Source organism: Tachypleus tridentatus, chromosome 6 (genome assembly GCF_004210375.1).
Source record: "Tachypleus tridentatus isolate NWPU-2018 chromosome 6, ASM421037v1, whole genome shotgun sequence".
Lineage (NCBI taxonomy): Eukaryota > Metazoa > Arthropoda > Merostomata > Xiphosura > Limulidae > Tachypleus > Tachypleus tridentatus.
In genome coordinates, this window is record NC_134830.1 from 99,174,616 (window position 1) to 99,202,359 (window position 27,744).

At 30.9% G+C, this 27,744-nt stretch overlaps 1 protein-coding gene across 7 annotated transcripts in view; it reads right to left on the minus strand.

The window, feature by feature from the left end:
* LOC143253163 (dedicator of cytokinesis protein 3-like) overlaps window positions 1-27,744 on the minus strand; it is a 155,059-nt gene that overhangs the window by 102,710 nt on the left and 24,605 nt on the right. For 6 of the 7 annotated variants that reach the window (XM_076506530.1, XM_076506529.1, XM_076506528.1 and 3 more), the window contains exons 7-13: window positions 23,088-23,172; window positions 22,706-22,741; window positions 15,030-15,175; window positions 14,546-14,627; window positions 11,908-11,968; window positions 9,088-9,153; window positions 988-1,069 (exon numbers count right to left, since the gene is read on the minus strand). In XM_076506530.1, coding sequence (XP_076362645.1) covers window positions 988-1,069; window positions 9,088-9,153; window positions 11,908-11,968; window positions 14,546-14,627; window positions 15,030-15,175; window positions 22,706-22,741; window positions 23,088-23,172 — 558 coding nt within the window. Of the gene's footprint in view, window positions 1-987; window positions 1,070-9,087; window positions 9,154-11,907; window positions 11,969-14,545; window positions 14,628-15,029; window positions 15,176-22,705; window positions 22,742-23,087; window positions 23,173-23,922; window positions 23,959-27,744 lie in introns of all 7 variants that reach the window. The other variant, XM_076506533.1, reaches the window with a different exon arrangement.

Sequence of the window (27,744 nt, forward strand, 5' to 3'; positions counted from 1 at the left end):
TATATTTAGTCATTGAATTTCAATACTGAGCACACTATAAAGGATTAAACAGTTTCCTCTCTATTTTCTTAATATGTTTGAATGAAATATTTGAAACTTTCTAATAGATAAAAAAAAGGTAAAAGAGAAAATTAAGAAAAGATATACATTTAAGTGTGTGTTCCTTTATTCAGCATGTCAACATTTTAACTATTTTTATTAATTCTTACTTTATCTGTCAAGCCAACAATTTACAAAAATACATAAAACCCTACCTTTTAAAATACTTCATGTTCAAGGAATTAAGATGTAGGTGTAAAAAATCTATACAAAGTTTACATAAGTTATTTCTTCCTTGTGCAAATATTCAAGTTTTTACTGTAATTTCAATGTGCAGTTTCTTTCTGTACATTTCACAAATAATGTTAAAAATCTACTTGACTGCCATATGAAATCTAAACTTAAAATGATCATCTTTTCTTTTAAAAGATGAAACAGTTGTAAAACTGTTTAAATAAGTATATAAAAATTATAACTTGTAAAAACTGTTTAAATAAGTATATAAAAACTATAACTTGTACATATTTAAAATTTCAATTATACTTCTGACATTAAAATATAATTCTTCCTATAATGTGGAAGAATTGTGATTTTGAGGACTACTACAATTTCAGCTATAAATTGTGTTCAACAGTAAAATCAGTGCCAAATTAATACAATAATTAATACTGACTAACAAGGTAAAAGTAAATGTTATAAAATCTTAAGCATATACAAATGTATTTCTGGAAAAGAAAAGATTTACTATTTATTTTTAACAATAGCCAGAATTCTATAAGGTCATAACATAAAAAATGGAATTCAATACTCATAAAACCTAATATTACATTTCTAGAGTTCTATTATTTAGTTATTTTTTTATTTCTGCAGAACACACAGAAAAAAAAAAGAAGATTATCACTAATGTACTTTATGGGTTACTTCAAGAAAAATCATTAGTTAACTCACGTATTAAGTTTAATTGTAAATTCCCTCTCTTCTTCTAATGTACCTTCTTGCCTTTCCAAAAGAACATCACAGATGCTGAGAACTAGAAAACAAAAAAGACCATTAAATGGTTACTGAGCTAATTACATCTAAAAACAAACTTTATACTGAGCCTTAGAATGACTAAAGTCTGTAACTCCATACAAATTAGAAAATATTAATATAACAAATTAACATACAGAACTAAATGCTAAATGTAATTCAAAATATTATTATGGTAATTCAAAGAGTTTGAGCTCCATTACTTTTATATTTCTGTGTAAAGCTTATTACACAGTTGCTATAAAAAATCTTCAACTACATTTGAAATTCAGAAAAGAGAACATTTGTTCAATCCTTGTATTGTTTGTTTAATTATTAAGTATACAGCAAATGTAATATAACTTCACTGGTTTTCATTTCACTGAAAAGATAATCATCTTTTCACAGTTCAATGTTTATTTAGGTCTGTCAGTCTTACGTTTTTATTTTTCAAACCATGCCATTGACAAAGTTTTCATTTCATTAGGCTATAACGACTAAATGTTCAGCTAACGTTCATTAATTATTCTTATTTACAGTAAATCTGTGGTGTAACTTTGTACTGTTACAATATACGGTGGGAGAATGTATATAAAATGTAATAAAAAACTGCCTATATTTCCAATTGTAACAGATATGTTGACTGGTTGATGCTCAATTCTGGTTTCAGTCAGTAAATTAACTACAATTTCAATTCTTGGTTTTGTCACCAAATGTACAGTGCAGAACAATAAAACCATTTGAAAAATGAAGATAATCACACTTTTGACTGATAGAGTGTCAAATGCTGGCAAGACTGATTTATGAAATTTATTTAAATACATACTTCCACTAAATGGATCACAGAACCATAGGATTGTTTACAAGAAAAAGAGCACTTTCATTGCAGAATTATGGCTTAAAAGCAATAAAATTACTCAAGACAAAATTATGTTTGGAAAAAGAAATGAAAAAAAATTGCATATCATAACTAGAGTAATTTTTAATTTTGGTTTTAGATTTCAAATATCTTGTCCACAATGTGGTAAAAACTACGGTTATCAATACCTCTTAATACTGGGGTGCAAGATTTTATGAGGTAGGTTTAAATCATTACATTCAACAAAGAAAATGGAAGTACACTTTTCTATAAAAATTTCCCACTACTCACTAACTTGGAATGATTACTTGAAAATAAATCACCATATCATAATTTCTAAGAACTAGAATACTGACCACAATTCTTTTAAAAATAAACAGGAGAAAACTTTCAAAATTGAAATATAAACCAGAAAGTGTTAGCTTATAGCAGAAGCACTATGCTTCAACTGAATTACTCAAATTAATAATTTGGAAATCAAGAAATGCTGTAGCGTTCAGCACACTGATGAGGCATATGGTTAAAAGTTTCCATAATATGTAGCTTCCAGAAATATTATGCACAGAATAATTCCTAACATAGACAGTACAAGAAATACAAATAAAACATGTCTACATACACAACAAAATATTCATTTGTACAAAAGTACTTCTTACAAAAGATTTTTCCTGTGAACACATAGTATTTTTTTCTACATTAAGATTAAAAATACTTCTCCTTTTCTTTAAAATCAAAATTTCATTTCCATAACCTCTAAAAACCTTCTAAGGAATTTCACAGTTTTTTTTTACTAAAACTATATATTTTGTCTACCCCAACTCTATAGAAGACTGGTCAATTGGACCGACCTCATAAACACCATAAAAAATTAGGAAATCAATTTAAATTATGCCTTTTTTGTTCTAGAATGGCTAAAAGTTATAATATGAAAACATAAATGTTTAAACTAAATAGCTCAAATCTCATAATATACATTTATATAAACATATATGTATATTATTTTTTATTATACTGACCTCTCAGCCATGCCTGGCTAACAACAGAGAAGTTACAATGATGTGGCACGTGCACTTATCTCACTGTATCCAATAATATAAAAATAATATTTAGTCTTTACAGTATGACCTGTTTTGACTGTGATTTAGTGGACTAGTCTTTTGTAAAATATAGTCACATTTCAATTATTATTCATTATAAATGTATAAATAAAACAGTAAATAAAGATGCAAGGCAAATAATTATCTCTTCCAGTTATGAAATTTGTACTTATTTGCAGATTGCCATAGGTTACTAAGTCTTATCAAATTTTTCATGTGAAGGATGTGAAAATAAACAATTTTTGTTATGTTTGACATATACATTTCGAAATAACCAAAAATCAAATATTGATTTCACACAATTCTATTATAACTTTTCATGCTTAGTAATGAAGCTGTATTTGGATCTAAAAAAAAATAAAATATGAAATTTCAAAAAGGCTAAAGACTCAACTTACCACCATGAAGGTTTGTACTGAAAGAAAGAGATGGCATTATAATTGAAAATGGCTGAGAAACCAATAAAGGGGCATTCTGAGGTTTCAAGTTGTTATTTATATGTTATATATAGGAATAAATATTTACAAGGGACCATTACCAAAAATGGAAATAGGTGAGCAGAGCTACTGAGTTTGATTCAATGAGAAGCCATATCTCAGCAAAATAAAAAGATAGGAGTTTCTTATTTTATATTCTTGTTTGTCTATATTGGTAATTTGAGTTCCTAATTTCTACAAAACTATAAACTTTGTATCTTGACATCACAAACATAATTTAAACCAGTGCTGTATTCAACATACCACATGACACACAAAAATCAATGCTTTAGTATTTTATTAATAATTAATTTTTAATTAGGAGATTAAATAATGTATAATATGAACACATTATTCATATGAATATGAATATGAATTATAATGTAGAGTTTGATGCCAAACTTAATCACATAAATCCAAAAAATAGTAATTCAATAAAATTTAGAATGTGAGTCAACAAAAGCTATGGAAACCTATCTGGAAAGGGTTAAAGACAAAACTTTACAAAAATCAGAAATGGACGAAGACACCTCAGTTTCAAGTCTTTGTTTAGTATTCCACAACCCTTGGGTTGTCTACATCACTGATCATTCTTCTTATAGGTATTTAAAAATTGTAAACCCTAACTCAAACTTAATAGCACAAATCTTTACCCTATCTATTAGAATTATGTATTACCTCACTCCGAGAGGGTATAACACAGAAAGACACACAAAATTACATCTATTAAACCTAGATATTACTTTAAAATGTATGGCCATTTCATCTACGTAGATCTGTAAATAATTATGGAAATAGTGAATAAAATTAGAATAAAATGTAAATTTATGAGAATGCTCCTCCATGTACTATGTGAAACTGAATAGCACCAAAGTAGTGATGTGTGGATTGTTTATGAAGTAATAATGCAACTATTCAGCCAGTGTTACACAAGCATAATACCTATAAAAACAATATTACCAGTGTTATACAATTCCAAGCAGTAGTGCAATGAGTGTGTTCATATCTACAATAGAAATTTAACACAACAAAAACATTGTAAAGCATTGGCTGGTGACTGCTACTTCATGCAACAGTGACCAAAAATTTCATGTTTCAATAAAAGCTGCATGGAAACTCTGAAAAATGTATTTAAAATTAGTATTTCTGATAATAGCAGTGGATAGAGTAAAAACCCAAACTCTTAAAAAGTTGCATTAAAAAATATAAAGTATGTCTTTTATGTAACTCACAACAATCAGCAAAACTCTTTACAATAACCTAACTGTAAATATAGGTGTGAATGTTACTTCCACAATCCTGAGAAACAAACTGGCACAAAATGGTCTCAGTGGATATGAAGCTGCTCAAAACCATTTGCTTTGAAATAACAATTTTGTCTGAGTAACATTATTGTTTTTAAAGTAAAAAAATTCCCAAACTACAGGGTTAAGTATACTCATATTAAAAATTCTTAAAAAGTAATACAGCTAGTCATGTGACAACCACATCTGATATAAAGCCATGTTGAACAAATTCTTTCAGAACAACATTTTTTCATTGTTTGACATTTCATAGATAGCATGATTAAATTAAAAGTGACCATTTTTGAGAGTTATGTGCAATAATTCTTTCTAATGCAAAATATTCATACATTCAAATAACAAATACATATTAAGATTGAAGATTTAGAATTTACAAGATGGGGACAGTCCTTTTATTTAATTGTAATGGAAAGCAAAATAATATGAGACAAAAGGAACATCTATAAAGAGACCTGGAAAAAGTGACACTCCTGCTATGACAATCAAAATCTGTCCTCTTGTAACAGTAGAGAATCCACAAGGAAAACAATCAGTAACAAAAACTATGCATGTGTCACAGGAAAAAAATTAACAACATAACAAAGAAGGATCTCCATTCCAAAACAAAGTTAAAAGGGTATGGGTTTACCAAGATAAGGTTTCCAGTCATACCTCCCATTCAATTGCTGCATACCTCAAGTTGCAGAAAAATAAAAATGGTATTTATACCATTCTGTATGAAGACATACTAATTATTTTTACAGGTGCAGCAACTACGACTTTGTGTGATTAGGCTGTTGAAATGAGCACTTGAAAAAGCTATATGTGCACGAGCAGGATTATGGAAACCATGTTGGGAATAATGGTGTTTTTTTATATGCAAAAAACGGCTCGTTTGGGCTGAGAAAACACTTTACATAGAAGAACGTTGTTCGCTCTTCTATGTAAAGTGTTTTCTCAGCCCAAACGAGCCGTTTTTTGCATATAAATTTCTCAATAAGTGGGTTTCTCGTCATCACTGATTAATGGTGTTTTTTGTACATTCCAAATTTACAACAACAGAGACTATGTTGAAAGGCTACTATTAAGATGCACAGTCATAAAATAAAACATTATATATGGTGAAATGGACCATAATATTGTGGTAAGGCACTAAAATTTTTTTATTCTAATGTTCTCAACCCTCTACAATGTTTGTTTGTCATATACAAGTTTACATGTAGCTGGTGTAAACAGTTTTACACTGAGTCTAAAAAGCATCTATCAGAAGTATGCATTTGAAACCACCTAATGGTACATACTAAGAATTAAAACAGCATTTTTCATCCAACAACTATTATAAAAAATTAACACCAACCAATCAGTCTATCATTATATGTACGTATACAGTTTAACTTAACCCACTGATTGCTGATGCTATAAATGCATATACAATTTTTGCATACTCTACATGGGACATTAACACTCAATTATTGGAGGCAGGTCGTATGCTGCATGGCAAAATAAGCAGTCAATGGGTTAATAAGTGATTTTGTAAACAATAGCTAACACCTTCCCTACTCTTCCAAACACAAAAGCAATTGCACAGTTAAAACAAAGACAAAAAAATTCAAGTTTACCAACAACTGAAAAATTATTTTTTAATGCCCAAACAGATTTGTTATCCTTTTCTTCCACTAAAATGTATTTGATATTTCTAACATTAATGGTAACTTGTTTACATAAGACATAGATTAAATAGCCAAAACACAGAGCTCAAGATTGTGCCATCTTTAACCCTTTTGCAGCAGATCATGGGTTAAAGGCCATATCATTGCTTTTGTTGACTTGCATTCAAAATTTTATGTTTATGAACTACTATTTTATTAATTCATGTCAATATGTTTGAAATAAAATTGTAGATTATAATTAACATTTTAATAATATATATGAATTAATTTCTTAATTTAAAAGTAAATATTTAAAAAACAAAAATATTGATCTTAGTGAGTCATGTGGTATGTTGGTGAAATATGGCTTATGTACTGAAACATGGTAATCCCATTCAACTCTTTCCATTTTTTGCAGTGGTCAATTATACACTCTTACTACAATATATGGCATGTGAATAACTTAGAATGTCCCCTTAGTAAAAAGACTTAGTGAAAAGACTACCATGGTCTTTCAAACCAAGATTTCTTGAAGGTAAGTTGTATCTTTAGTCTGCTCAAAGTTTCATATTTTTTAAAATCTAAATACATCTTAGTTACTCTCAGTATAGTTATTTATAATTTCTGGTTCTTGAGCTGTATGTATAAAACCTAAAAACAATTTTTTTTAATATCCTTCACATATGAAATTTTAAAAGGTTTAGCAACCTGTGTCCAGAGCAACCAAGTTCAAATGTTGTAGCTAGAAGAGATAATCATTTGCTTTACTTCCAGATTTACCATTCTATATTTTAGGAAAAATAAGTTTAATCATTTATTTCTAAATAACAGTAAATTATATAAATGTATAATAACTGAAATGTGACTGTATATTACAAAATACTAGTCCATAAAAACACAGCCAAAACAGGGAAGACTAAAGGCCAGTTTTAAATTACTGGATATGTGACCTGACTGGAAGTGTACCATGTCAATGCAAGCAATCAATGTAATGTTAGCAAGGTATGACTGGAAGGTTAATATAACAAAAAATAACAAATATATATGTTCATATATAGCATTACATTATGAGACTTAAGCTACTTAGACTAAACACTTTTATTTTTGTGTTATAATATGTAGTCATTCTTGCATGAAAAAAAGTGCAATCTATATTTTTTTCCTAATTTCTTTGTGATGGTTACGATGTTGCTCAAGTGACAGACCCTACATATTTAGAGTACAGAAAGTAACAAAATATAAAGTCTTACAGAAAACAAAAGTTTGAAATCTATTTAGGTTTTGGAGGTTATGCAAATAATATTTGAAATTTCTGGGATGAAGAATAGTTTTCTTAATCATTGCATGAAATCACTTTGCACTAGCAATGAAACAGACTCTATTTTCAAACAAATCTTTAGTAAAAATATTTCATTAAAATATCTGATTTTTTGTGCATTAAAAAAACCTGTAATCTTTACTAAAAATTTAACTAATCTTGTGAATTTACACGTGCTGTATCAAAAGTTATAGTGCAAATATATAAAGTGTACAAATGTGTAGATAAACTCATGTATACTGTACCAAGCCCATTAAGAAAGGGCAAATTCAGAAATGCTAACCAAACAAAGACCAGTCAGTCAGTAGCTTCTACCACCTCCATGTCTTATCTTAATCAAATAGAGAATTGGTTGTCACAATTTCATTGATAGTGCAAAACATGTTTAGCAGTAAGTCAAAAATTTGGTTCTTATGATGTGCATAGCATGCTAACCATAATTTGTGGCATTATCATATTAAAACAAGATTTATTGCTATTGATAGCTAGTTTCAGTTACAATTCAAGATCTATTTATCAAATAATTTTTGTAATGTCAAGAGCAAATTTGTAAATTACATAAATAGAACACAACAACCAACTGAAAAGCATATTTAACTCAAAGTTACATGGTAACTACAGAATTATATGGTAAGAAAATTGAAATATAAAAAATAACAAATCGAAAGATAAGTTTGAATGTTTTCTTTTATTTAAAATTTAGATTGTAAATTTACACTTGATATTACACAAAAAGCTACAAAATTTTTAGTGGCACGAACCTGATAGTAGAAATAAGGTGAATAAAACAGTGTATTTCACAAACATAAGCACATGAAGTGCTAAATTCAGCTCATATATCTTAAACTTGTGGGGAATGTCACAGTACAGTTACCTCCAAATAGAATTAAGACATGACACTTTAAAACTAAACATTGTGAAAAATGTTTTCTGAAGTACTTAAACTTCTGCAAAGCAGACATAAATATAACACAAATATTCCATTCTATAAATAATAAAAATTCTTTAATCTTTTACCAAATAATAATGTAACTTGGTGTAACAGTTTCCTGGATTCTTCATGCATTTATAAATTTGTCATAAACAAATATTACTATTCTATAGGCCTAGACATTTAATCACATAAAAATACACAAAGAAAAAAATCAAAATCAATTAATTCTATGATCTTAAAGGTGAAAACATAGATAATAACATCAACCCTCCATGACTACCACACCTAGTGCAGACAAGGCCCTTCACATAATATCAGAAGGTAGAAAACTACAATACAACAAACACATTAGTGGTCTAAGTGCTCTTTACATAATCAGTGAAAGTACATTAGAACTAGCACATTTAAAGAAAACACAACTCACCACCACACCCAAGTGGCCTCTTGTAGAGTTGAGCTGTAGACTTTTTGTTGTCACTTAACATTCGTCCTACAAAGATAAAAACTTTGTTTTCTAAACATTCTCCTTAGACAGATAAAAAAAAACCTTTTACTTTGTCCAAATCTACCTTAAAAAGATACAAAACAAACTTTACTTTAACCAACATTCATTCTACCTAATATTCGCCTTACATCAAAAAATATTGCTCGCTTTAACAATGAAATTAGAATATGGTCAACAAAAAACATCTAAATTAATTTATTGTTTGACCTATAGAAAATTAACCACATTATAAGAATAATGCTCTGGATCTTGTGCTCCCTTCAATTATTACTTTTATATTGAATGACACTCGGTTTGATGGCCATGATCATGCCATTCACACTGCTGCAAATCCCAACATAAAATTCTGCAGAACAGTGTTTCTCTCCAAATGGTCCATGACAAACACCTTATTGGTCCTTGGTATAAACCGTATCTCCTCAAGTATCCTTTATAGCACGACAAAATTTTAGTGTCTTACATTCAAAGTTTTATTAAACTACTTTTTATATTATACCAATTAGAATATCGTAAATTCTTAGCTGTTGTGACACACAACACACTTTCTCTTAGCATGTCATCATCCCCATTTTATCCATCACCTTTCAAAGAGTATGAAATTAAACATAAATTACCCTCTATAAAATCATCATTACTCAGATAAAACACATATTACAGTCTTCAACTTTATTTGCCACAGAGCTATCAAATTGAAAATCAGATCCCTCATGCCACACCCACCTATCACATCCTCTCTTTTATAATTCATTAATAGTTCTCTCTTACTTTTAATTATATATTGCTTATGGCAAAACTCAAGGTTTTCATTTACCACATGATGTGTTGAATAACTATGTTTTGAATGGTTAAATGTCAGTTTTACTCTTAGTATCAACATCATTCCTGTGAGAAAGTTAACAATTAGCTTCGATTAATTCAAACAACTCTTGCTACTACAGAGTTAGATAGCCAGAAAAATTTTAAGAAGTAAGGGACTTTGTCTACCTTTTTGCATGTTATTATTCAATATTGTTTGGAGCATTATTTAATTGAATAAAAATTACTAATTACAATAGTACAAGTAGTATAAAAAATTAGGGTTAACAACCAAGAGCAAGAAAAAAAAAGGCTAGACACATATTTTACTTCTTGTTTTCCATGTTTATTCTTTACGTATAATTATAAAAAAAATTGAAATGTAAAAATGCAGACACTTTTAGGTTAGTTAAGATCAGATTAAGTAAAATAAACAATAATAAAAATATTTCACAAGGCATACACACAAGCTGCTTGTACTAATTGTGGTAGCTCATGGGTAATGTAATTTGAATTTGCATGTCCCAAATGTGACTTACAACTTATAATGGTGTGGACAGCAGTTAATCACTGTTCAAAAAACAATAAAATTTAATTATAAATAGATGTATACTGTTATGAACTTAGAGCTACTTTGGATAAATGACTTTAGTTTCATATTACAATATGAAGTCATTTTAAAAAGAAAAAAAGGTAATTTAGATTTATTTAGACTTCTGTTTTGTTAGTTTTGAGATAACTCAGATTTACCAATCCAGTCTGAGTTAGGGTGGAGAAAATAACATAATCTCTCAAGTTTTACCAAAAATAGATGTTTGAAACTTATTTGGGAGGTCTTAAGGATTACACACAGGAAGTTTGAGATAAGGAAAAGTATTTTTAACTTTAAAATGAAAATTAATTTGCACATGGACTATTCAAACTAAATACTCAATATATGCATGGAAAAATCTTTATTTTATTAAAAATACTTCAATAAAAAATATTACTTTTTTGTATGTTAAAGACAATATCAATTGAAATACTGCCAAATTTTGTGAAGATACATACACTGTATTGAAAGTTAGAAGTATTAAATCTACAAAGACTTTAAAGTACAAAGAGGTCACTTGGTCAGTCATATATACAGAGCCCATGTCAAGAGAGTTAAACAGGTTGAGAAACACTGAAGATAAGGTTAATCTTTGAAAACACATCTTTGCAAATCTTCCATATTCTCTCCACTGTAGAGGAACACCAGCTTCAAAGACCAAATCTTCTAAAGTCCATTGGAACTTTCTTGGAGACTTTGAAGCAATGTGTTTAATTGAGATTGCCATGATTCCAGTTTCTTTAGTTATGTCTGATTGAAAGAGTAAATAATTTCAAAGTGTACTGAAAACTTGCAAACTTCTGAATTGGAGTCCTGTTAACTTCAATTAAAAATTCTCATTTTTCACCTTGTTACTGGCATCAGAATACATCTCCATATTCAGTGCAGTAGCCATTTAGGTCTTTCATAAACATAATATTCACTTTGCAGGTGAGAGAGTTACTCTGCATTAACTTGGAATGTGGTTTTAAAGTCTAGTATTGTTCCAAATGCTTTACTGTATGAATTTTCTCTCTTCATGAAACACTCTAAAAGCTCCAACCTTTGTAACATTGTGTAATTTAGCTCTACATCATTTGACAATATTATATAAAAAAATAAATCATATAAAAGATTGTGACAGGTATTTCTTTAGTTTTAAAAGTCTATCTTGAAACCATTATTCTATGAAATGGTAAGAAAGTTCCAGGAATTTATTGTGAATCAAATGCATAGGTTGTTGAACATAAAACCTTTTGCATCCTGTTCAAATCTACAAAAACATATTTTATCTACAAAACACAAACATACTTAACTGTCTTTATAATATATACAACCACATACAGATCTTTAGCAAGACCAAAAATACTTACCTATCCTCATAACATGAACAATTATATACATATCTCTATTTAAATCTGCATTTCCTAGGTCCTGAAAGTAAACAAAAAAACAAAAAACAAATATAAGTTTCTGTAAACGTTAAGTTATAAAAAATGCAGGCAATGTAAACATAAATTTGCACATACTTTGGTTAACACTAAGCTCTACAAAAATGCACAGATAGTACACTTTAGTTAATACCAGTAACCTTGCAATCATGGCAGAACCACATCTACAGCAAAACTTCTCTAAACTGGTTATTTTTTTATATTGGAAACATTTTCAAGTGTAAGCTAAACTGCTATAATTCTTATTTATTACAGGCCTTACAATACCACCAACCTATCTAAACTACACATTGGTCACTTCCCATAAATGCTGTAGGTAATTTTACAGCTACTTTGACCCTAGTTTACTGGCCCAGCTTATTAAACAAGTAAAAAGATGTTTTATTTTTCCATCAGTCATGTCCTGTTCAGCAAAGCATCAACATGGAGTTATCACTTACTGAAAAAAATTTATAAAAGTTCACGATACCCAATCTCATCTCTCATTATGATTTAGCTGAAATGTATAAAGCAGGCAAACCTAAAGTTAGTGGCATTAATAAGAAAGAAGGACATCTACTTCACAATTTGAGCTCTAAGCAAATTCATCAAACCAAATATTTAATACTCCATGCAAAATTTTAAACACAAATAACATTGTATGAAAATGGTTCAGTCCTGCCAGGGCAAACAGGCACACCAGCACCTGAACCTATCATCCAGAATAGATTCTTCAATTCATAAACTCTCTACTAATTAACTTAAAAGTTTCAAAACTGTTAGTCAGATCACTGGAGAATGAGATATTCTGTCAACACCTTCAAAGTTAGTTAAGAAAGTGCATTAAATAATATAAACCTAGTTGATTATTATTACACAGTCAGAATTCCTGAAATTACAACTGGCTACAACCAAAGAAAAGAAGATATCTTTAATCATGTTGAGATACAACTTTTCTGAAGAGCACTACCCAAAAAACCACCAGCCATAAAAGACATTTGCTCAAAGATGGTAAATCAATTAAAGAGGCTCACAGTAATATCAGCTTGCACTTCATGACTGGGAAAGCAAAACCTTTCATGTTTCAAAAATGACAGCATCTACCTATTCACTACAAAGTAAACAAAAAGTCATGTTTGACATTCAACATCTTCTCTGAATGGATAAGAACTACCAATACAAGTTTTCTTATCCTATATCATATTGATCTGTTATTGGTAGTGATTTCATGTCTAAATTTGATAAAATATAATTAAATTGTCATAACTACACTTTTTCTGGTTTATCATCAAATTAGCAAATACTATTTAATGTACAAATATACAAAAGCTTAAAATGCACAAGAAACAAAACACTCAAAATGCATTTCAAGGAAAGGAAAGTAACTTATTCATAAACAAACTGGACACCATTCTAAACCAACTATTTTTGACACTTCCAAAGGTGCTTCACTGTTCACATAATGTTATTTTAACCTATTTGCAAAAGGCTCAGTATAACATATGAATTTGTATACACATTTGGGCATTACATTTTTATACTATAACTTTGGATGCAGTATGTGTATCTTCACAAAATTTGATAAAACATTTAGTAAATATTAGGTTTTTGTATACAAAAATAAATTGATTATTTTATGAAATATTTTTACTAAAGATTTGTTTGTAAAAATAGTCGGTTTCATTACTAGTCTGAGTGCAAAGTGATTTCATGTTATGAAAAAAAAACTATTCTTCATCCCCAAAATCTCATTATTTGCTTAAACTCTAAAACCTCCTAAATACATTTCAAACATTTGTTTAAAGCAAAACTTTATATTTTATGTTATTTTCTATACTCTAACTATATAAGGTCTGTCACTTATTAGACCTTGCATCCATCATATAAAAAAAACAACAAATTTTACATTAAATTATGCTTTTTTCATATCAAAATGACTATATATTGAAAAACAAAAATAAAAATGTTTAGTCTTAGCAGCTTAAGCCTCATAACACTATATATCAGCACATATATTTATTATTATATTGACCTTCCAGTCATGACTACCTAACATTGGGAGGTTTTGGGGTCAGTCAAACTAACTTGGTAAAAAGTTAGAGCACAGAAAACAAAGTTTTACTAAAAACAAACATTTGAAGTGTATTTAAGATGTTTTAGACATTACACAAATGTAATTTGGAATTTCTGAGATGACAAAAAGTATTTTTAATCTTAACATGAAATCACTTTGCATGTGGATTATTCGAAACAAATACTTCATATACTCTTGAACACATCTTTTTTTCATTTATTAAAAATACTTCACTAATACTTTTTTTTTGTATGTTTACCAAAAACCTCTCAAAATTTGTGAAAATATGCATAATATACATCAAATGTTAGTATTATCATATCTATAAGGACTTTGTACAAGTACAAAGAGATCACACATGCTTGGTCACACTGACAGAGCCTATGTGGAGAGAGTTAATTCATAAATTTCATGAATACCTATCAGAAATTTTGTATTTTTTAATAAACTTCAGTTTGCGTAAATAAAAAATGTAAATAAAACAAGAGAAACCAAAAAAAAACATACCGTAAATATTGTACAGTGGTTATGCATTTTCTCCATGAAATTGGAATGTCCATATTTGGCTAACTTGACTAAATACCTTTCACTGCAAATGCATACAAAAAAAAAGTATTAAATATAATGTAACAAATTATTGTACAATCAAACAAAATAGATTTAATGTTAAGAGAAAGATATTTAGTTAAGCAGGTTTAACTCAGTTAAAACATATGATAAGGATTTATAAAAGAAAAAAGAAAAAATACCCATTACAGCACTTTATTTTTTACAGATTTCCAATTATTACAACTACAAAAAATTAATAACACAAAATTTTGATTTTAAATAAAACATGCCCACAAAGCATGAACAATGTCATGAAAAATTTAATATTAACTGAAACAATTATACAAACATTATTAAAAAACTGTAAAAACTTAAAAGTAGGTAAATCTGAATAAGACGTCAAATAGGATCTAATCAAAAAACAAGATTCCTGAAATATTACCTGATGAACTCAGCCTGCTGAGCATCATAAAGTGAAAAGTAAATTTCCACATCTTCCCCAACAGAATACCCAAAATCCCTCATATGCATAAAAAGGTGATGAGTTTGGGCAAATTTTGATTTTTTTTTCTTATTGGTCCCTCTACCCTGAAAACACAAGAAACTAAAAATTAATTGTTGTCTCATACAGTACAGAAAAATACTATACAACTACTAAATACTTAATGTTCTTTTATTAAACTGTCATACTATGATTAGTGTCAAAAGGTCTGATAATCTAAAAGTTTCTAAAAAAATTAAAAACTAAGCTCAAAGGTCTAATCATATAATATCCTCTTGTTTTTCCTGCAATTCCTTGATAAATATAAGAATACTGCCAATAATACAAATTTAAAAGTTAACATTTTCCTACACTGAAAATGTATTTCCAATACATACTTAGTTCTTCTCACATAATAGCTTTTCTTGATTTATGTTGCCCTCTACGTGCATTATTTTCAATCATCACAAGCTTTGATGCTCCGACCTATCCTCATGTTTACACATGGTATAGCTGCACTGTAGCTGCAAAACACTCTACCAATAGGACTGTAATACATCCTCCTAGTGTAGCTGACTCCCTCTATACACTCAAGAGCACAATCACTATTTCAAGAATAGACAAAAAAGATGCACTGGAGGTGGATAGAATGGACAGTAAGTGTGAGAGGAGGTGAGCATATGTATCAGAAATGCATTTTTAGTATCAAAAAATGTTAAAATTCCAAAAATATACCTAATCTCTACTCAGAATAAAAAGTAGAGGGACCTATGAAAAAGTTACCTAGATGAGTACACTTCAGAAAATGCCTGAAGAAAACCAATGTTGTGAGACACCCAAATGTATAGGGTCACATGGCTAGAAAACTGCATGTGCTAGATTCATTGTCAAGATATGTGTCACTAAATCTGGTAGAAAAGACACGCACCCAACCTGTAATTTAATGTACGTGATTACGTAGAATGACTAGGGCACATCAAATCGTATATCTGGCGAGTCAAATCCACTTCTAAACCAGGCACCATTACATATTTGTCTTGCAGTCCATGGTAAGTGAAGGTTCCAAACAATCTTCATTTCAAAACTAGAAAGCAGAAGAAAAAACAACTTTCCTTCCAACAACCCAACCAGGAAATGTTTACATGTGCAGACCCAGTAAACAACATCCAAACAACAGCTGGATGAGGAAAAGCAAACACTGTAGTTCAACTTCAGTCCAAAACCAGGTGCCATTGGGAACTTTTCAACTGCTGTGTGGAAGGTCTGGTTTGTTTGGTAGTTCATGCAAAGCTATAGAAAAGCTGTTTGTGCTAGCTTTCTCTCATTTAGCAGTAAAAGACAAGAAGGAAGGCAGCTTGTCATCACCATCCACACCAACTTTTGGGCTACTTTTTTATCACAATAGTGGGATTTAAAGCCACATCATAACACCCCCATGACTGAAAAGACAAGCATGTTTGGTGAGACAAGGATTTAAACCCAGGACCCACAGATAAGATGTAGAAGGAAATGGCCTCTACCAAACATATATATATGAGAACTTATGCTGGCTGATGATACACCAATCCAACCCCAGATGATTAATCACATGAGAACTAGCTTCCAGGCAGCAATAAAAAGGGAGAATGCCAACCAGAGGGGTGAACTGCATGTGCTGAATTCATCCACTCCAAAACCAGGCAGCATCAGGGATTTCTTTTTGGTCCCCAGTAAAAAAAGACTGCTAAACAATTACACCAATGGAATAGAACTACCTTATTGAATAGAATCAGTCATACTCAAAAGAAAGCCTCCATGGAAAGAAAACCTCCTGTAATAAGTGGCAAAAGAGTAAAACAATGTGGTGGGGAGTCAAAAGAAATACAATACCACATGACAGTGCACTGGGTTACCACAAAAACCCTGTTCTGGAAAGCAGACTTGTCTCAGACCAAAAGAATGGACAGTGAACCTGGCACTGCTTTAACTATGACTGTTCAAGAGTTTGTACAGTCTGGTAGAGGCTTTAGTTATGAAGAAAGATACCAAGAAGTAGCCTCTAGTGGTATTGTGAAACACCCCATCTCTTCAGTGAGCATTACAGACAAGTAAGGCCATATGATACAGATTTATTAAAGTTAAGTGTATCTGGACAACTACCTCTCACCACAGAACAATATACAAGATTGTATAAAAAAGCCATTGTAAAAGTAAATGAGATAAAAGTAGCAACTCACTCTGCCAAAACCTGTATGTGGTATGGAAAACGACTAAAGTTAGCAAGTGATAACCAAATCAGATGAAGATGGTTAAATGATGCAAGTTGGGCATGACAAAAATGTGAGGTGTAGTGCAGTCCACATGTAAGCTTGCACTATCTCCTCTAAATGACAATGGAAATAAACAGCCAAGGAAAAGTGAGATGACAAATCTGGTGAGAAGAATCTTGGAAGTTAAAACAAGAATCCTCAGACAGTAATACATAAGCCAAACAGATAAGTTAAAGATGTGATCTAGTAAAGGTTACAGAAGAAAAAAACCTATGTAGAATGGGATTTCCATAGAAAATAAAAAAAGACTCAACACGAAGTGGCTTAAAGTGGATAGAGTTGGTTGGTTGGTTGGTTGATTTAGTGTTTTATTGCACAAAGCAGCTAGGCTATCTGCACCAAACATCTGGTAAAAAGGTAAAAGTAGATTCAGTAAAATTCATAAAAGGAAATTGAGGTAAAACAAAACAAAGTTTAAAAAAAAAAAAATAGCATAAAACCAATGTTTACATCTAGTCTGCGTCAAGAGAAAACTACAGTAATTCAAGTCGTAAAGGACTTTCTGTTGCGTGACTGTAATAATCATAACTCGCCAGGGAGACTAACAGATAAGTACAAAAACCACTGTTTCAAGTCAAATCAGGTGGTCCATGGTGGAGCACTGTCGTCGAAACCCAGACTGGGTGGGCGAGAGGAGGTTGTTTGATTCGAGGAACCAAACAAGACAAGCATTAACCATCCTCTCTAAGGTCTTACAGAGACAGCTCGTCAAAGCAATTGGACGATAGTTTGAAGGAATCTAGGGATCCTTCCCAGACTTGGAGAAAGGTAGGACAATAGCCCGGTGCCAGACATTAGGAAAAACATTCTCCTGCCAGATCCGGTTAAAAACAACCAGAATGACAGTAAGAAAAGCAGGAGATAGTGTAAATCATCAGGTCCAATCAATGTACTGCCAGGCTGATGAAGGACCACTTTGAGTTCCAGCAGTGTAAAGGGACGATTATAGTCATAAGGACAATCGGCTCGAAAGGAAAGAGGTGATTGCTCTGCCCAAGTCTAGATGGCTAAGAAGGTGGAGGATGAAGCAGAAGTGCTAGATACCTGCCAAATGCTTTCACCTAAAGTATTGGTGATACTCCAGGTATCAGCTACTTCCTGGACATCAGAGAGCAAGATCAAGAGGGGGACAAAATTATATTGCACACTGACCTTTAGAATCTTGTCCCATATGACTTTAAAACTTGTGGTAGAGTATATGCTGGTTGTAAACTTAATCCAAGATTCCTTCTGGCTTTGACATCTTACCAATTGAGCATGTGCATGGGCCCGCTGGAAAGCGATGCAATTTGAGAGTGTGGGATATCTACAGAAAGTACCCCAGGTTTGCTTTTGAGACTTCTGTGCCATGTAGGAGGCAGGATTCCACCATGAACGAGGATATAGTGGAAAACGTGTCAAGGTTTTAGAAATACACTGAGCAGCTGCTTGTATAATACAGTCAGTTACTGCTGCCACACAGTCATCTGTTGAATGCTTACAGACAATGGCAGGATCAAGTTCTGCAAGAGCAGTGAAAGAGGGCCAGTTTGCCTGATCCAGCTTCCACCTGGGCATGTGAGTCGGGTGGCATTGACCATGGCCAGTCTCTCTCAAGATTATAGGGAAATGATCACTGCCCCATGAATTATTGTTAACCCTCCATGAAAAATGGTAAAATAATAAAGGGGAACAAATTGAGAAATCAATAGCAGTAAAGGACTGACTAGGAGCATGGAAATAAGTAGAAAAGCCAGTACTGAAAAGAGAGAGATTGTCATAAGAGAGCATATGCTCTACAGAGCAACCCCTCCTATCAATATCAGCACTTCCCCAGAGGGGATGATGTCCATTAAAGTCCCCCAGGATGAAAAAGGGAGACGGCAACTGTTCAATAAGAGCATCAAAGTCTGATTAATCATATGTCTCTCCAGGTGACAGGTAGAGAGAACAAACAGTGATGGTATGACCCAATGAAACACAGATGGCTGCAGCCTCCAAGGGTGTGTCAAGTGGCAAAGACAGGGTGGGCTCATGCTGATCAACCAACACTGCCACCCCTCCAGTGCAATATAAGAAAATGAGGTACAACAGGTTGTACGGATGGTGAGGATTGCTGCTCAGAATCTTCAAGACATGGTCGTTTACCTACTGACTGTTTTTCACTATTTTATTTAAATTTTTATTTGGAGGATCCATAGTAAAAAAGGAAATTTCAGTGCCCACTGACTCCACCCACCATGGAACCCTACAAGGGAATGCACTACAATGTCAAACAAGGACATTGCAGCAACGCCAGGATGTTGTAAGCACTATACCCAAATACCAGTACTTGGTTGACCCCAGCCCGAATGGACCAGCCAATTGGCCCAAGGGGGCCCACTCCTAGGCAGCCCGTCTACAGGAATTCAAGGCCAAAGTGGTGTGTTAGGATTGGAATCCTCAACCACCAGGATCCTCTCCTCCCCTTCACAAGTTGCCATGCCTGGCAAACACATGGATGGATGTTTTGATCCCAGAGGAAGTAAACTAAAAAAACAGAACCTTCCATGGGAAGTCCCCCTCACCACGTACAGGAATCCATACCGAGAGGAAATTGGATAGAGAGAACATGAGAAAGAAGAAAGGTGGGAGGATAAGTATATAGATAGACATTAGACATATCTTAACTGAATGCATCCACAGTCAAAACTAGAGGAAGCAAAACCAGGCACCAGAAGAGAAGAAATTTGGTAGTGAGCTAAATGGCAAAGACTTTCAAAAGGAGGGTACCTAGCTGAGAGCATAACTATCAGAACAACTGATGAGCAAGATACCACTTCATTTCTAGAATCTTATTAAAATGAAAGAGCAGATATGTCACAAGATTCAGAGAACCCAAGTAGCAACAAACAAGAAGTTGTACTTGCTGAGATTGAGCCTGAAAAGCACATTCAATGTCTGAAAACAAAATGAACAAAACAAGGTGTCACTTTGACAATCAATGTAAAAGAAGCTGTAACTGTTAGAGATGAGGACTACAGAGGAAGAAAGACAGGAATAGGGCAGGATTAATGAATATGAGAAACAAAAAAGAAGAGATTCAAATGTTGACACAAAAGAGTGTCCCTGTCAAGGAGATTTAAATAACAAAGCCGTTACATGTTGAGGGAGAAAGCAGAAAAAATTAATGTACCAACAAAGAGAAAAGAGCATGTGTATTTACCTAAAACCCCTCAGAGGAATGATGGATAGCTTAAGAAAGGAGGTGAGCAGATGATAGATAATGGAGTATAGTCATGAGGATAAGATAAAAAGAAGAAAACTGAGAAAGGTAAAAACAAAGGATAGAGAGTCTTAATCACTGAATCCAAGGTTTGAAAATTAGGAAATGGAAACTGACCAATGTATACTAAAGTATGCTAATCAGCCAAAAATGAGGTCTAAGCATACTGGTACTTGAATGCAACTGAGTAAGGAATTGTTCAGCATTAACACAAATTAATAGTCAAAGCAGACTATTATGTATTTAATTAATACAGTGTGTATATTATTATTGTGTGTATATAGGATACACACCTTAACTCTTCCACGTTAAGGTATAAAACATTATGATATATAAGACTGTTTAGTGTAGTTACTATTAATTTCTTTATTTTACGAGTTGATATTTCATAATTGTTTAGTTTTCATTGGGTCAGAATGAAGAAGAAAGAGAGAATAACCATATGAAATAGGAGGAAGAGAAAAAGAGATAAAAAACCTAAAATAACATGTCCAAAAAGCTAAGGAAAATCCACATAAATAGATTGGAAAAGAGCTGCAAAAGCAAGAGGTAGAAAAAAGCTGTCCAAGTTTTCATCCTCTGAAACAGATTCTCAAGAAAAAAAAAGACCTTACCACAGCTAATGCGACATTGCAGGCTGTATGTAAGATTATAATTTGCAATCCATCAAAGCCAAGTTCTCCTCCACTGACCACATGGGTCCTGAAGCCACAGTAACATTAAGTGTGGCTAGGTCAGTTATGGTAGGATATACACCAGAAGCCATAACTGTTACATGAAATTGAAAATTCATAATGTGGAAAAGACAAGAAAAACCTTCCACAAGAAAATGTTAAGATATAGATGACGACAAACATAAGATGGTCAGAAAGTTAGAAAAAGCACAAAGTATCAAATAAAAACTTAGCATGACTGCAGTCACCATATATGAGAACTGATGACATAGCTCTACAATATAAAAGGATTCAGCTGCATCAGGAGGGTGTGTTGCACTCCTACATCTCAACTATGGCATATGTTAACACATATGCCCTCTTTAGAACAAAAATTGCTAAAAAAGGCATTGCAAATCAATAATATCTATAATATTAGGTAAGATCTTGTATCAGAATTAAGCACCTTTTTCTTTTTAATTTATAGTATTAAAGGCATTATGATATAAAAGACTGTTTAGTGTAGTTACTATTAATTTCTGTATTTTACGAGTTGATATTTCATAATTGTTTAGTTTTGTTTCGTGATCAGAGAGTTACACAAACTGATGGTTAGTGGAACTTCTGTTTATAATTCCTTGATGTTGAGGCTATTTAACATCATGTGAAATTTACTGATGTCAAGAATACAGAGATTTCACGAAGATTAGCACACAATTAAATATTAAATTTGTGTGAGACAACAACAAACAATAAACATAAAGACAAAGCAAAGGAGAAGCAAAGTTATAAGAAGGAATTCAGACAAAGAAAAGTTAATTACAAAGTTAATCATCATATGAGTGAAAGGTATAACAATTATTATAGGCGTAACGGATGATACATTACAGAGACTTACAACGTTGAAAAGAGATAAAAAAAATGTTTAGTTCATCAAAGACAGTTCTAAAATAACTGAACTAGCTGCAGTGAACTTTCACTAATAAATAGATGATTCTCAAAAATAAAGAGAGAGAAAAAGGAGCAGATAATTTTAGAAATATAGGATATGATTGTGGTAACTCAACGATAAAGTGAACTGTACTTGGATAGTTAGGCAATGGGTAAAAGAAAAAAACAGTTTGGCTTGTCAGTTGAAATTATAAAGCAACTGAATAGGTTGGAGCAATATAGTGATTATGATATGCTTATAGCCTCTATAGTGTAAAGAATTTGTTGTACATATGTTTGACCTAGTTCCAAATACATATCTATATATTATTTTGAAAACAAGTGGAGTAAGTGTTGTTTGTTGATTTTCAAATTTATTGCCAAGAAGTCACAGACACTTACTCTAGAAGAATGCTTATCCCAACACACACCTATTTATATATTTTACTGCTATTCAAAAAGTGAGTCTCTTAATAAAATCTAATGAAACATTTTACTTACTAAAAGTCCTGAAACATTTTCTGAGCTTTGGAGATGCTACATAAACAGAAAAATAACTGGATAAAATAATACTCTTATAACAACATCTGTATCTTATGTGGAAAAAAAACCAACATAAATAACATCACTTGTTAGGTGTAAATAATTTCTGTTCAAATACATTCAAATGCTGTAACAACATAAAAAAAATAATCATCACTTCAACAGTTAAAAGAAAACATAATAAACACATCAACAACACTAAAACAAATTAAAAATCCCTAGACAGCACACTGATTTTTTATTCATTTTTTGAGTTGATACAGCTCTAATGCACACAATATATAAATAGTGTCATATTTGTTTTAAATTGCAATGGTAAAACAAAAATACAATTCCTTACCACATGATACAGCTCCACTGGACTTAGTGTTTCAGGATCAACCACCTCACTATCTATCCTTGGCACAAGATCCAGTCCCAACTGCCTACAAGAAGAGTAAAAGTTTGGTGTTTCTAGTAGATTTATCACAAATGTTAACCAGAAGTCTTAAACAAAAACCGTAACATGTCAGTATAAAGTAATGATGGTATTCACCATTAATTTTTATAACAATCATTTTAAGGTTCTGATAAATGATGTACAAAAAAGTTATAACATTTTAATTTTATCTATTATAAATCAAAGCTGACCACAGATTACTATGCCAATTGAGTCACAGAAACCATACCAAAAAATAGTTTTAACTTCACTCTCAAAACCTCTTAGAATCAATTGGGCAAATATAAAATCTATATATGACAATTTGTAATACAATATTGCGACATATTATTGAAATGAAAATAAAAATAAATTAGGAAGTAAAAAACCAGCTAAATGTAAATTTGATTAATGACCATTCCACATTAAGATACTGAATTAGCAAAGTATCAATTACAAAGTCCTAACATAGAATCTTGAATGTAGAACACACTACCTTAAGTAAGAGACACTTACTAATACACTTGTTGTACCAGTTGCTTTAATTTCTTCCCTTTAATTATAAAATGTGAATGGTCAGTAAAAGGGAAAATTAGGAACATTGCATGTTTTGGCAAATACAACTGCACCACAGCAGAGAAAACATTTATTCATGTACCCTCTGGTAAAACAAATCTGAAAGCCACATTTTTTTTTATGTTACACATTAGCAAGTTCTTCATATAAATCAACAAGCTTATGAGCAGTATTAACTTACTTTTTTTTCATGAAAGGGGTACAGATAGCCTAGTTGCTTTTTGCCATAAACCACCAAACAACGAACCAACAAAAAACATTAAAATAAAAAAATGGATTACTATTTTACAAATTTCAGTTTATAAGCTTAACAGTTACTTTCATCAGTTTAAAAATGCTTTTTCATTTTTCTGAAATAATGTTATCCGCAATTTCTCAAATAAATATTATGACCCCTTAATTATGTCATCTGATAAGCTCTAATGACTAAAATTCCTTATTTTAACTTACAATTGAAAAACTGATATTAATAAACAACTTCTACAACATACATTTCAGCCACTGCCTCTTATAGTTATTTTTATAGCATATGTATATGTTAAGAATTATTTACAGTTCAATGATAAAATTCCCATACTTCATTGCTAAAGCATCATATATTAGTCTGTGTTCTTGTTGTGTTGGTGTGCATAGCTTTATTTGTTTGAAGATAATCACAGGGTAAAACAATGGACTATCTGTACTCTGTCCATCATAGGAATCAAAAGCAAATTCTAGTGGTGTAAGTTCTCAGACATACCACTGTGCCGCTAAGAGGCAATGGTGTGCATACCAACTCTTTTAATACGGATTCAGTCAATCTGACCAACCACGTGACCTCTTTGTAATTGTTAAAAGTTTTTATAACATTTAATACTTCTCACTTTCAATACAGCGTGTATATCTTCACAAAATTTGGTATTCTTTCAATTTACATCAAAAGCCTTTCACACACACACACACAACAAAATTAATGAAGTATTTTTAATCAACTAAAATATAGGTTTTCCCATATATAAATAAATATATATTTATTTGTTTTGAATAATCTGTGTAAAAAGTAATTTTCATGTTAAGATTAAAAATACTTTTCCTCATCTCAAAAATCTCATATTTCCTTTGTGTAATCCCAAAAACCTCCTAAATACATTTCAAACATTATTTTTTAAAGTAAAATGTTATATTTTATCTGTTATTTTCTCTACCCTACCTAAAAACAGTGTCTGTCAATCTATCTTACCTCATAACCACCAAGAGAAAAATAAAAATAAACCTTTTTTCTTTCTACAATGACTTCCAATTGTAACATGAAACTATATTCATTTATTTTAAGTACCTTTAAGCTTAAAACAGTATACATCTTTTTTACAATTAAATTTTACTGTTTCATTGTCCTTTCGATTGCCCTTTGAACCATGTCTAATTAGCTACTATCAAAACCATTATAAATTGTAAATCTCTCAGTGCAAGTGAAGCTCAAGTTACACGATTGAATTACATTACTCATGTGCTGCTCATGTTTTTCATGTCTTGTGAATCATTATTATATTACTGTTCTTATTATTTATTTTACCTAATCTAACCTTAGCTTACCTAAAAATATCCCTATTTTAACATTTTAGTTACTTTTATAATAATAAATAAAGAATAAGTGTGAAAAACAAGAAATACAATACTTACCTATACTATACTAAAGAATAAGTATGAAAAACAAGAAATACAATACTTACCTATACTATACTAAAGAATAAGTATGAAAACAAGAAATACAATACTTACCTATACTATACTAAAGAATAAGTATGAAAAACAAGAAATACAATACTTACCTATACTATACTAAAGAATAAGTATGAAAAACAAGAAATACAATACTTACCTATACTATACTAAAGAATAAGTATGAAAAACAAGAAATACAATACTTACCTATACTATACCAAAGAATAAGTATGAAAAACAAGAAATACAATACTTACCTATACTATACTAAAGAATAAGTATGAAAAACAAGAAATACAATACTTACCTATACTATACTAAAGAATAAGTATGAAAAACAAGAAATACAATACTTACCTATACTATACTAAAGAATAAGTATGAAAAACAAGAAATACAATACTTACCTATACTATACTAAAGAATAAGTATGAAAACAAGAAATACAATACTTACCTATACTATACTAAAGAATAAGTATGAAAACAAGAAATACAATACTTACCTATACTATACTAAAGAATAAGTATGAAAACAAGAAATACAATACTTACCTATACTATACTAAAGAATAAGTATGAAAAACAAGAAATACAATACTTACCTATACTATACCAAAGAATAAGTATGAAAAACAAGAAATACAATACTTACCTATACTATACTAAAGAATAAGTATGAAAAACAAGAAATACAATACTTACCTATACTATACTAAAGAATAAGTATGAAAAACAAGAAATACAATACTTACCTATACTATACTAAAGAATAAGTATGAAAACAAGAAATACAATACTTACCTATACTATACTAAAGAATAAGTATGAAAACAAGAAATACAATGCTTACCTATACTATACCAAAGAATAAGTATGAAAAACAAGAAATACAATACTTACCTATACTATACTAAAGAATAAGTATGAAAAACAAGAAATACAATACTTACCTATACTATACTAAAGAATAAGTATGAAAAACAAGAAATACAATACTTACCTATACTATACTAAAGAATAAGTATGAAAACAAGAAATACAATACTTACCTATACTATACTAAAGAATAAGTATGAAAACAAGAAATACAATACTTACCTATACTATACTAAAGAATAAGTATGAAAAACAAGAAATACAATACTTACCTATACTATACTAAAGAATAAGTATGAAAAACAAGAAATACAATACTTACCTATACTATACCAAAGAATAAGTATGAAAAACAAGAAATACAATACTTACCTAAACTTCTTTTTTTCTTGCCATCAGTTGTGAGAAGATTTAAGCCTACTTCGTTTTAGTAACGGCAGTAATGCACTTAATTTTTATTTAATTAAATAATGCAACAAAGAACACAGACTAATAACATGCAAAATGTAGGCAATTACCCCTACCTCTCTCAATTTTTATGGTTTCCTAACAATGTAAAAAGAGCCATTACAAATTCATGAAAGCCAATCATTAAGTTTCTCTCCAGAATGTTGCTTGTATTCTTAATGAAATTGACTATTATCTATTCAGAACAGATTATTATGCAGTACATCATTTGCTAGGCAAAAACCTTGTCTTTCTATCAGGTATATGTAATGTGTAATTAAATGTAAGACAGAACTATGAAAATATCCTGTGACAGGAGGCATGGCAGGAAGGGTTTGATTTTCTATTGATAGCCCTGCAACCAACCAAATTGAAGACAATAAAAAATATGGTTTGTCTGGGCAATAATGATTGAAAAGTGAGTAACTTATATTTAATTTCATACATTTTCAGGGGGGATGAAAAAATAGAGAACACAAAATGCCTAGAAAATATATATCATGTGTCATACTAGAGAAAATTCAGGATTTTTTTTTTATTGTGGAATTAGAAACGTAAAACATCTATAATAAAAAAATATGGACTGTTGGCTAAGATTTTATGCTATATTAATTGGTATAAAATAAACAAAACATAATTCAATAAAATTTTGAATGCAAGACGCTCCTAAACTTTTTGCCACCTAGGTTGAAAGGGTGAACGAAAGAACACTTGAAGCTTGGTGCACTGAAATAATCCCATATCTATCAATACTACCTAAGAATTCTGAAAGCCATCCTACTTGTTCTGATTTCCAGATTTTGTATCAGGATTTGTGAAAAAGACCATACTAATTCAACATCTTAAGCCTTTTCAGTATTAAGTAGCTCTTCTACAACCTGAACTTTAAAATTCAACAAAACCAAGAAACAATTATCAAAATTTATTTTAGTTCAAAACAGCACAGATAAAGTTGAAAATGAGAAATAATGAAATCA